This window comes from Genypterus blacodes, unplaced genomic scaffold, assembly GCF_046128005.1.
Source record: "Genypterus blacodes isolate CSIRO-AG114 ecotype Tasmania unplaced genomic scaffold, CSIRO-AGI_Gbla_v1 ptg000185l_1, whole genome shotgun sequence".
NCBI lineage: Eukaryota > Metazoa > Chordata > Actinopteri > Ophidiiformes > Ophidiidae > Genypterus > Genypterus blacodes.
In genome coordinates, this window is record NW_027466986.1 from 2,125,552 (window position 1) to 2,138,093 (window position 12,542).

The window sequence follows — 12,542 nt, forward strand, 5'->3', positions numbered from 1 at the left end:
TTTTAGCTTGGCTTGACATTGGTAGCAACAAGAGCTGTAGGTGAGGAGAAGAAGGTCTTCCGCTTGTTTCTATGGCCTGGTCGAGATTTGTCTGTCACTGTGAGGGTGACCCCAACAAGAAACCTGGTAGTCTAGTAAACGTTAGCAAAGTCAGTAATTGTATACGTTTCAGAAATTTCAAGAGGTCACTGGCTAGATTCCCAAGATGAGATACAAGGGCAGATTTCCAGGATAAACGGTAAAAGAGTTTGCGCCCTTCTCAGGTACTCAGTAGTTTGACGTACAAACATTAGAAAATGTGGCTTTTCCAAAACTTCTGGAACATTTAATAACACATTTGGAAGCCTGGCATTTTTTTCATGACTGTTGTACTCCATAGGTAAGTAAGACTTTGATACTTGTGATAATTTTCAGAATATGTTGTTGTATGTTTTTATCAATATGGCCCACCCATAGAGAGAGGTAGAGTCAAAGAGAGGGACAGGGAAAGAAGGGGAGAAAGAGAGTGGGGCGAGAGGGGGAGGTAGACAAGTCTGTAGCAGCCGTATCATGGTGTGCTATTGTGCTATCCTACCTGATCCCCATCAGGAATCTCCTGGATGGAAGGAAGAGAGGTGGAGAGGAAGGAGGAATAGGAGTAGGAGGAGGAGGACACGTTCACAGGACAGAGAGAAAACATGTCAACAGCTACAGTGTGTATGGACACACACACATAAACACATACTCTCAACAAACATTGCCACAGTTTGGAATGTTAAATAATCTTCAATCAGTTGTTTTGGTCATTTGACCAGTTTAATGATTGTGGAGGTCTCAGTAAGGCACATTTCTGTTCGGTCAATCACAGCATTCATTGGATACATTTGCTGCCGTTTCACATAGCCAAGCTACTCTTCAGTTGCCAGTATCCTTGCACCATCCTTCACAGTTACTGAAAATGTGCAATTTCATTGTGTAAGGTGTATGTCAATAATAAATACAATAAGAAAGGGTCAACATAAGGTTTAAATTCACAACTAAGGTTTTGGCTGCCGCAGGTTTTGCTTCAATAGATAAAAGGGACCGATAGCACATCACCATTGGGGGTCTAGCGAAACCTGTCAATGACCAGGTGTGGGGGAGAGTTATCTGATTCTCAATCCAAGGATCAATGGGCTGTTAACGCTCCACCATTTCAGAGCTTGACCAGACTTGGGAAAGTAATACCTGGTGCCGGGCTGTCTGTCCTAGGTCCCTTTTGACAGAGATGCAAATTGTGTGCTATTGTAATTTCAGGTACACTCAGGAGAGAAAGGAGTCTGGTCACACCCAGCAGGAGACCAGGGCCAAGGCAGGGTGGACCATAACTTCACAAGATGAATAATAATTTTATGACCTCCTGCTCAGCTTGAAATTTAAGGCAGACCAACAGACAATCGAGAAGTCACTTCATTATATGATCCTCCCGTGTTGCAACGCTGCGTTGACCTGCGTGATATAGACCAAGGTATGCTTCTGATGTACCTCTGAGTTGAGAATTCAAGTATGTGTTTTTCTGTGTTTTTGTGACTAAAGATTACCCTTGTTAATTTGTAGAAATCCAAATGATCCCCTGAGTGTTTTGCCAATCAGTTCATAATAACCCAAACTTTTCCAGGACGTGTCATAGATTTACAAATCCGGCCGGCAATGATTCTTAGCAGATGTAAGCACTCCCAGTTTGAGCAAATAGCTTAACCCTAAAGTAAATAACACCGTATATTCAATGTCAAATTCAATGTCTTATTCCAAGTATAGAATCGGCAATCTCTTGAAATCAGAATCCACCAATTGGAGGTCAAATTATCAAGGTGTGTAGGATTACTTTATGGAGTCAGGTATTCAAAAGTAATTTAAATATGTATGATAATAATTTCACAGATTTAACCACGCCTTTCTCGCATCACCTGGATACCGTCATTGGGCCGAGAGCGGGACCTTCCGGGGCTTACAATTGTAACCATAAATAGACAGCTATTCAAGTTCCAGAGGAAACCAGGCTAAAGCATCTGGTAAAGAAACACTGTGAATTTTTTTTGTTTTACACAACATTGCCCAGATATTAAATTTTAATTTGTAATCATATACTGTTGTATCAAAACAGTTAACACAATTAAAGGAGTAGAGATGCACTGGAAAATGTGTTCATTTCTTAGATCGATGATCTAAAAGCACACTATTGTGGACAACTTGAGCCCGTGGTTTGAATGTTGTAATCAATCTTTTTGTGACAGTCATGTAAGACACAGAGCACAAACCCACTAATAAAGACATTGGCATTGTGTTTGGAGAGACGGGGGGAATAAAGCTGCTGAATGCTTCAGGATATCGTGAAACCTATGGACTAAGAGAACTGTCCGTTCAGAGTGGGTTGTCTTTCACACTCCATTGCGAGGAAAAAGGAATAGTTAGATGCCAACAAAACTTGTAATATGATCAACTGTATTCTTCATCAAAAAACAAATCAGAATCTTGAGCAGTGATCAAATATGAGTCAGGATGACGGCAGCATGCAAGCGGAAAAAAATCTGATTTGGTTTGTTCACACTGATGTATGTGCCGTACTTTGAAGACAGAAAGTTTTAATAATAGTGAGCCCTGATTGAAATAGTAATACTTTTGATAGCACCATGTGACAAAATAGGTTATAGTGAGACTACATCATTTTAACACTAGTTTAAACTAAGGGTCTGGACCATGAGCATTTAACAGTAAGAGGTAGTTGGTATATACAGTACATGAAACAGTATGACAGATTAGGTGTGAAAAGAAGGCACACACACACACACACACACACACACACACACACACACACACACACACACACACACACACACACACACACACACACACACACACACACACACACACACACACACACACACGTAGAAGGTTGTAGGAATATAGTTAACGTGGGGAGTTGAACACAGACAATTCCAAAATTTCACAAGTAGTAAACAAAAATGTGACATGTATGACAAAAGTGACCAGAAATATGTGAAAAGTGGCCAACATGTAATGGGAGTAAACATAATGAAAGATGTATGATGAGGAAAAACACTGTAACAATATTTGAGAAGTTGTACTACTTACCTGGATGACTCCTTCCATCATGTTCACCATCTTGTTGACGATGGCAATGACTTTGTGTGTCCGCTCTGATGGCGACATGTCTTGGCGGTAAGCAGGGGACAGGATGTAGCGGCAGGCCATGTACAGGACGTAGGTAGGTGACAGTTTAAAGTGGACTGTGGAACTATTAGTGTAGTTGATGATGGCTGACAGGAAAGCGTCCTCGGCTAGATGGACACAAAGATATGCAACCAGAGTCAAATTTCACTCTGCAAAATATTGAGCAGTGCATCATCATTCAATCATTTAATGGCACTTATTCCTGATTAGGGCATTTGAATCCAGGACCAGTGTTGACATTTTGGGCTAAGACAGTAGACACTGTAGGTCAGGGGTGTCAGACTCAGTGTGATTATATTTGGCCTGCAAGATAATATCAAATGTCTAATAAAGCTGGTCCGCCGTAAATAGCGCTAACACCTGTCAGAAGCGGCTGATGAGCGACGTTCAGCAGCAGTAGCAGCGATCGCCGTTAATCTTCTATTTCGCCCACCCGCTCGTAAGTATGGCCCTTCCTTCCTCTCCCTCCTGCTCTTAAAATCCTACTCAATCGCCTTGAGACCCATATTGGAATTTGTGGTCTCGCACTCTCCTGGTTCAGACATTACCTAACAGATAGATCTCATTTTGTTTCATCAAACAATAGCAATTCATCTTGTTACCCTGTAAAATGTTGCGTTCCACAGGGTTCTGTACTCGGCCTATTATTATTCTCTATCTATATGCTTCCTCTCGGGAACATAATTCGCCACTTTGGTATAGATTTTCACTCCTATGCAGATGACACCCAACTGTATGTTTCCGTAAATCCCAATGATCATTCTGGGATCTCCAATTTGGAGTCCTGTCTTCTAGCTGTTAAAGGCTGGATGACAAACAACTTTTTACTTCTTAACAATGATAAGACAGAAATGCTGATCTTGGGACCAAAGGAACAGGAGCAGAAACTTCAAAATGTACTTGTTAACGGAAAGGTTACAGATATTTAAATACAAATCAGAAACAAATGCCACTGATGTTTCTTTTAGTTGAAAATCCATTTCTTATGCGTTTATAATGTTATGCTTAGCTTGTTCCAGATTTAATGTTTAAGCTAAACTTAAGTATGTTTCCATATGAAAAAGTTGATCATTATATATCTGGAGAGAAGGGAAAACATGCACAACTACATTTTTCAAGAAATATGGAGTCTGGCTCTTGACTTAGTCCCAGTTTCTTATTTTGGCCCACTGTGTATTTGAGTTTGACACCACTGCTGTAGGTGATCATTCAAATCAGCATTTACTGTATTTTACATTGTTTTTCTAGCTGGGGGACTCTCAACTCTCCAGTAAATCAGCCGAAGCCTATTGCACAAACATTGCAGTGAATGGGGCATTAATTCCTGTCAAAATGTGCACGTAACTTTAGATTGCGCCAGATCACAACAAACCATATCTTAAGGCACTTTACATACAGAGCATTTAGAAAAAGCTCAACATTCCCCGTTGATTGTTTTTATTTGCATTTTATCAACTTTTTTGGAGTTGGGTTTGTACATCTATGCCATTTTCACTAGCTATTCATTGAATACAATTAGCACAAGTACAGTCAGGCCACTAGCATCAGTCCAGTCTGTTGAAAGAATGCTAATACATGGAGTACTTACAGTTGTCTCTGAACTCGATGCCGGCTGGCAGAGTCAACTCTGTCCTGTCTGCTGAGATGTCCTGAGACCTGGTAAGACAAAATAACACTATGAACAGCAATAATAACTATTGTAGGTGCAAGAGGCATCTGGGGGGGTCCAAGCAGATGCAACACACAAGAATGAACAACCATGTCTGTTGAACAAGCAGCAATGCATTGCAGTAAGGTGATACAAGAAATGTTTTGGGTGGATACTACGAAGTACGTTTCAGAGATTATTGACAAAATGTTACTCTGGTTGTTCTTATTGTTGATTCATTTTATGCAGAATCCTTTACTGCACATTGCAACCAAAATTGATTACAATAGCCTAACTTTATCATGAGATCTATGCCTCAGCTAATGGCAAAGTCTTAAAAAATATTCTTCATGCTGACATTTGACATGCAACATTTTAATAAGATTGAGGAAAACAAATTCAAAATGATGCCAAATGCTGGCAATGCTTGGCCTACATCAATGGATGTGAATAAATCCACAGAAACCAGGAAATAAATTATTTTTGACTCTTTGACATACGGTTTAAAAGTTCAAGGCCAAAATGTAAAACCGTTAATTACAGCGCCATAGTCAGTCATAAGTCAACTTATACTTTACTTAACTTCTATGGCCCAACATCACAAATGTCTCGAAGGGCTTTACAGGCCCACAGCATCAGGAAAATTGACTGATCCCAGCCAAAAGGTGATAAGTGTACATTTTTTGGGCTGAGCGGATCAGGTTTAGAACCCCTTTAAAGTTTGGTTGCTGTAACTATTAAGTTTTCTAAACTTTATTAAAAGAAAACTAAAAATTATATAAATGGTGGTTGGAAAAGGACATGAACTAGATGGATAGATGCAGCTTAACCGAAGGAATAAAGGAAAAATAGAAACCTTATTCAGTAATAAAGTTATTGTTCAAAAATTGTTCAGTAATTGTACATTTTGTTGCTTGGTGCTTGGGCCCCTGAAATGCAAAGAGGAGGATGAGCACATGGACAGGTGAGAGAAGAGGACAGAAAAAGAAGATGAAACCAGAAAATGAACCGCACAGGAGGGAGGAGTAAGAGGAGCCTGTGTCTGACCTGCTGTCCTGCTGCTCTCCTCTGATCATGGGTTTGACCATTCCTCTTTCCATCTCCAGCTTTCCTGAGCTCTAGAGAAGCACACAAACACATACGATCAGTATCCAGATGCTTTAACAAAATGAGAAATTATTGAATTGCAATGCAAATACTTTGCAACTGCATTTCTATTTGATTCCAAGTAGATAATGTATGAAACGTGTCAAACTCAAGGCCCGCGAGAGGGAAATAAACACCCACGCTGCTCATAAGCGTAAAAAAACATCCACAGAGGACGCCATTGACCTTACCCTCATACATATACACATATGTGAGAATGCTTTTTATAGACAGCTTGGCCTTTAATACCATCATTTCCAGCAGGCTGGTCAACAAACTGCTTGGCCTGGGTTTCGATAGCTCCCTCTGTATGTGGATTAAAGACTTTCTTTCCAACCGCACAGATAGTCAAATTCGGTTCACAGCTCTCAGTCTAACTACCAGCACTGGGGCGCCGCAGGGCTGTGTCCTTTGACTGTATTTCCACACACCCAACTAACACAATAATCAAATTTGCCGACAACACAATGGTGGTGGGACTCATTTCAAACAACAATGTAACCCACTACCGTGAGGAAATAGACAAGCTGACAAGACTGGTGCATGGACAACAACCTCACACTCAACATTAAAAAGACAAAAGAATTCATCGATTTCAGGAGACACCATGAGGACCACATTCCTCTTGTCATCAGGGAGGAGGAGGTGGAGAGGGTTTGCTGCTTCAAGTTCATGGGGACTTACATTAGTGAAGACCTTAATTGGACTGTCAACACCGCGGCCCTTGTCAAAAAGGTGCAGCAGCGACTCTTTCCTACGCACACTAAAGAAGAACCACCTGTCTGCAGAGCTGCTCAGAGCCTTCTATCAATGCTGTATAGAAAGCGTCCTAACATACTGTCTGACAGCTTGGTATGCAAACTGCACTGAGGCAGATCACAAAAGACTCGAAAGGACTGTTAAAACAGCAGGAAAAATACTTGGACTTCCCCTGCCCTCTCTGGAGGACATTTTTAAGACTTGTTGTCTCTGCAGGGCCAACACAATCCTGAAAGATGCGTCCCACCCTTGTAATTCCCTGTTCTCTCTAGAAGGTGATACAGATCACTGAACACGCGCACCACCAGACTGAAAAACAGCTTCTTTGTAAGGGCTATAAGTGAACTCAACAAAATCAAACATTAGACAAGTTACTACCTCAAAAGTCAACTGCAATATGGGGACATCTTGAGCAATGGGACTACTTATGTTTTAATGTATGAATGGAACTGTGTGTTGTTTATTTATTGTTATTTATTATTGTTTATTGCTGTTTATTTAATTTATTTATAACTGTTCTAAGATTCAGGCACAGCGCATTTCGTTGTATTCTCATGTACAATCACAATAAAAGGTATTCTATTCTATTGTCCGTAAACTGCATTTCCCACAATGCATGACCATTTGTGACCGGCAAAGTGACGGCATCCCGCCACTAAAATGCAGTGTTTCCACCTCAGCGTCAGATCGGCATATAACAAAGTAGATTTTCCGAGGATAGATCCACTATTTGATATTTTAGTAAATGATTCATTCATTCATGTTCATTCATGTAATCTCTGCCTGTGAACGGCTTTCCGTGCCTTACGATCTTCTTGAAATTATATTTGCTCTCCCCAGCTTTCCACAGCAGTATCCAAATCGCTCTTTTACATTCATTTCCAGCTTAGTACGTTTCAGTAAATGCTGCGTGATTGCTCTAGAAATGTCTTTAAACATTTTATTTATTTATTATAATTTCTCTTTAATTTCTCTCCATATAGCAAGCACATTATTATCAATTGTTATTATTTCTCTCCTGTGTTGTTGTCAGTGAAAGCAAATCGTCTGTCCAGACAGAATTAAACTATGTTCCTCCAAGATTTGTTTAGGAGTTATCCGTAGCTAGTGAGTCAGTTCAGTTCACATTACTACACAGATGTGGAAATGTACGTACATTTAAAATAATTTCTAGATCTTGACAAGTTGTTTTATATATATATACTGTATTGTTATTGTTTATTGTTAAAATTTCAGGTTGACCATTTATATCCTTTTTTAGGTTATTATGCTATGATTTCACTAATCCGGCCCACTTGAGTTTAAATTGGGCTGAATGTGGCCCCTGACATAAATTGAGTTTGACACCCCTGATGTATGGGTATAGCGATAATGACTAATAATTTCTGCATTGTGAGGTTTCATTTCCAGCTTGGCACTGTCTTAACACACATCAGAAAATAGACTTTAGACTAGCAAATTGCCAAAACTTCAGCCTTTATAGAGCTTCCACAGTTGCTCTTAATAAAACAATCCTATTCCATTTGATTAGCGGCACCTGGCTTTCTTAATTGCTTGGTAAATACAGTCACATATAATCATTCAAAATATGAAAAAACATTTCCTCTGAACAATGGTTCTTGCTTTTGCTTTTTAGTTGATAAATATTTTATCCACCTACAAAATTGAGTGAAAATACCAATGAAATGGTGTTTATGTTACCATGCTTGTAGGCAGGGCAGCTCCACTGCGAACGTCTCCGTGAAGATCAAAGGTGGTTTCTGGAACACTGCTAAAAGAACCAAACACAGACATGCAGCTGTTTAGACCAACTCAACTCTCCACAGCCCATTTCAGTGCCCACACAAAAAAAATCCACACATGCATGCGTTAGTCACTCATTTACTGCTCTGCCTGATGCAACACACACACACACACACACACACACACACACACACACACACACACACACACACACACACACACACACACACACACACACACACACACACACACACACACACCAATGTCAAACAAATAGTACAACTGACAACAAACGGACACACTTAGCAGCAAATTAGGTTAAACCACATCAGCTGAAATCAAGACTACATTGAAGCAGAGATCTTTCTATGAAATATGTTCACATTTCAGCAGCAAGGCAATTCACAGTGCTTTACAATAAAATAAAATCATCAGGAAAAGAAAATGACACTTAGATGCAATTAAAACAGAGAAATGTAAAGAAAATTAAACCTAAAAAGGACACTTAAGTACAGTTGAAAACAGAAAAATGAAAACGTGAAACGTTTTACTTTGATGTATGCCTTTATGCTTTGATTTATGCCTATTTTTCTATTAGTTTACCCCGTAATAAAACAGGTTACCTTATATCGCAAAGGATTTCTATTTTATTTATTTTTAAATAAGATAGGTAACCTTATCTCAAAAAGGATTTCCACTAAAATCTGGATAGAACAGGTTTCCTTATCTCGCAAAGGATTTGTATTTTATTTCTATTTTGAAATCAGTTGTCTTACCCCTGCAGAGGCCACCGGGTTCTAAGCTAAAACAGAATAAAACAGGTAGTTAATTTAAGTTAAAAGGACACTTAAATAATAGTATCAATTAAAATAATTAAAAAAAACATTGAAACAAAAAATTAAAGCAGGCTAAAACCGAAAAAGCTGGTAAAATTAGGTTTGAGTTACAATACAGTGCAGTGAAAGATGATACTGTTTGATTAAAGGCAGCGGCAAATAGAAAAGTCTTCAGACTTTATTTAAAAGATGTGAGAGTTGCAGCTAACCTGCAGTTTTCTGGGAGTTTGTTCCAGATATGCGGGGCATAAAAACTGAATGCTGCTTCTCCATGCTTACTTTTGACTCTGGGGACAGAAAGCAGACCCGAACCTGATGATCTGAGAGGTCTGGATGGTTCATAATCTGGCAGAAGATCAGATATGCATTTTGGCCCTAAACCATTCACTGATTTATAAACCAGCAGTAGTATTTTGAAGTCATTTCTTTGGCGGACAGGAAGTCAGCGTAAGGACCTCAGAACAAGAGTAATGTGATCCACTTTCTTGGTCTTAGTGAGGACTCAAGCAGCAGCGTTCAGGATCAGCTGCAGCTGTCTGATGGACTTTTTTAGGTAGACCTGTAAAGACCCCGTTACAGTAGTCGAGTCTACTGAAGATAAATGCATGGATGAGTTTTTCTAGATCCTGCTGAGACCTAAATCCTTTAATCCTTGATATATTCTTAAAGTGATAGTAGGCTGACTTTGTAATTGTCTTAATGTGTTTTTGAAATTCAGGTTGGGCTGGGCGCTGACTTTTGATTGCGCCTTCTTGGCTCCAAAAACAACCACCTCAGTTTTATCTTTGTTTAATTGAAGGAAATTCCGGCAAATCCAGCCATTGATCAATTCAATGCATTTACTTAGTGCTTGTATTGGACCATAGTCAAATGTAAATTTGCGTCATCTGCATAATTATGGTAACTTATTTTGTTGTTTTCCATAATCTGAGCCAGTGGAAGCATGTAGATCAGGGGTGTCCAAACTACGGCCCACCACCACTCAAGAAAACCAAATAAACACTTTGCAAAGGGTGACCAAAATTGGCGGAGCCAAAGAAACACAAGATAGCAAGTGAGTGCAGAAAATTTCAGACATGGTGGAAGAATGAATATTTCTTCATAGGAGGTCAAGGGGAAGTGCGTCTGTTTGATTTGCAATGAAACTGTTGCCGTGATAAAGGGTATAATGTACGATGACATTACGAAACTAAACATTCGACCTACACCGCCTACACTGGTGCCGAGCGAGAAGAGAAGGTTAGTCAAATGGCCGCTAGCCTGCTAGCTCAACAACAGTATTTTTTCCGGGCTAATAAAACACAAGAAAATGCTACAATAGCTAGCTATGAAGTAGCTCAACTCATTGCCCGACACGGGAAACCTTTCTCAGATGGTGACTTCATAAAACAGTGCCTCACTAAAGTGGCAGGAATAATGTGCCCGGAAAGATGCAGGAATTCAACAACGTGAGCATGTCCAGAAACACAGTTGCTTGGCGAATTGAAGACTTGTCCGCTAACATAAAACACCAAGTGTCAGATAAAGCTTGGGCTTCTGATTTTTACTCGATTGCATGTGATGAGAGCACAGATGCCACAGACATTGCACAGCTGTTCATTTTTTTTGCGGAGAGTTGACGATAATTTTTGCGTTACGGAGGAGCTGCTTGATCTTAAAGGGCACAACAACCGGTAGGGACATTTTTGAAGCTGTGTCAGATGCAATTGACATGATGGGACTTAAATGGGATACGCTGATGTCCTTCGCATCTCAACCACCGAACTTACTCCTGACCTGCCAGACATCATTCAGTCCAAAGTGCAAGTTCACTGCTCCCACAAAGTGCTACGCTGTTCCCATTACAGGTGAGATAAAATACTGTGTAATATATATTACACAGTATTCATGTGTAAACAAGCCTAATTACTTAATAAATTCAGTCAATTAGAGTTAATAACATTTCTTACAAACATTGATGTGTTAACAAGCCTAATCAATTATTTGAATAATAAGCTTAAATATTTCTCTCCCCTTTCCCCTTATTTTTCCCTCTTTATACAGGGCTGTGAAGGGGGATCACCATCCTGACTAAGAAGCTATGAGGCTGCTGTTTTGAGAATGTGCTGCCAACCCTTTTTGTTACAAAATAAATGAAAACCAATTAATGGAAAATTCTGATGTAGGCCGTTTTATTTCTTTAAGCATATTCAACCATCAAGCATAATTACCCTACATTTGATTGATTTTGCTAACTTCAATACTGTAAAGGTGAGGCGATATACTTAATCTCTGGCGAGTGGCCCAGACCTTAATATATTTTTCTGAATGTGGCCCTCAGTGAAAAAAGTTTGGACACCCCTGATGTAGATGTTTAACAGTAGAGGCCCCAGAATGGAGCCTTGAGGAACTCTTTATAGGCACTTTATAATTGTCTGTTCAGATGTGTAGTTGCCTATCGATACAAAGTAGTCCCTGTCCATTTAAACCAGCTCAGTACTGCTTAGTACCCAGTTTTCTATGGAGATCTTTTCTTACCAGAGAGAGCTATGTCCACAAGATTTATCACTTGTTATTAAATTTTTTGATTACAAAACATTTTTCTTTTTGAAAATGTCACTCACTATAGAATTTATGGAGGAAATATTTTGTAAAGCACCGATGTTTGTCTGCCAAACTGTTTTATTCTGCTAAATGTGCATAATTTCAGCTACACATTGTGGCAGTTTTGTGTTCTGATCCTTATTTGTTCATGCACAACGATGGCAGTATATTTGTCCCTGATAAGATCAGATTTGTTTTCTTTTCAATGTGAACAAATCAAATAAGATTGAAAAATTCGGGCAACTTACAAACACAATTATGCAAATAAATGTTTGCCCCCGTTCAGAAAGCTTCCATTTTTCCATTCAAAATGGCTTCAGACCATGTGGTGAAGCCTGGCCAGAGAAGCTGGAAAAGTAGAAGGCAGACTCAAAAACCTCCTCCATTAAATACAATTTATTGATCAGGTGCTACATAGAAAAGAAACAACTTAACAGTTCACGCAGCTTAATTGAACAAAACTCAAGTCATTGTAAGAAAATAAAATGGCACATCATGTGCATTGTTGCACAATGACCCTTTCGCCCCTCATCAACTCAAACCCAACTGCTAACAGTATATAGCTTCTCCCCTCCAGCAACAAACACCATAACACATAACATAAACCTCTCCTCCCG

The 12,542-nt window shown here is 39.5% G+C and overlaps 1 protein-coding gene across 6 annotated transcripts in view; it reads right to left on the reverse strand.

Annotated features, from left to right (window-relative positions):
* Window positions 1–12,542, reverse strand: part of afdna (afadin, adherens junction formation factor a) — an 84,399-nt gene that overhangs the window by 37,107 nt on the left and 34,750 nt on the right. For 3 of the 6 annotated variants that reach the window (XM_076168019.1, XM_076168021.1, XM_076168017.1), the window contains exons 11-15: window positions 8,465–8,534; window positions 5,906–5,976; window positions 4,799–4,866; window positions 3,112–3,317; window positions 575–595 (exon numbers count right to left, since the gene is read on the reverse strand). In XM_076168019.1, the coding sequence (XP_076024134.1) occupies window positions 575–595; window positions 3,112–3,317; window positions 4,799–4,866; window positions 5,906–5,976; window positions 8,465–8,534 (436 nt within the window). The remainder of the gene's footprint in view (window positions 1–574; window positions 596–3,111; window positions 3,318–4,798; window positions 4,867–5,905; window positions 5,977–8,464; window positions 8,535–12,542) is intronic. The other 3 variants (XM_076168022.1, XM_076168020.1, XM_076168018.1) reach the window with 2 other exon arrangements.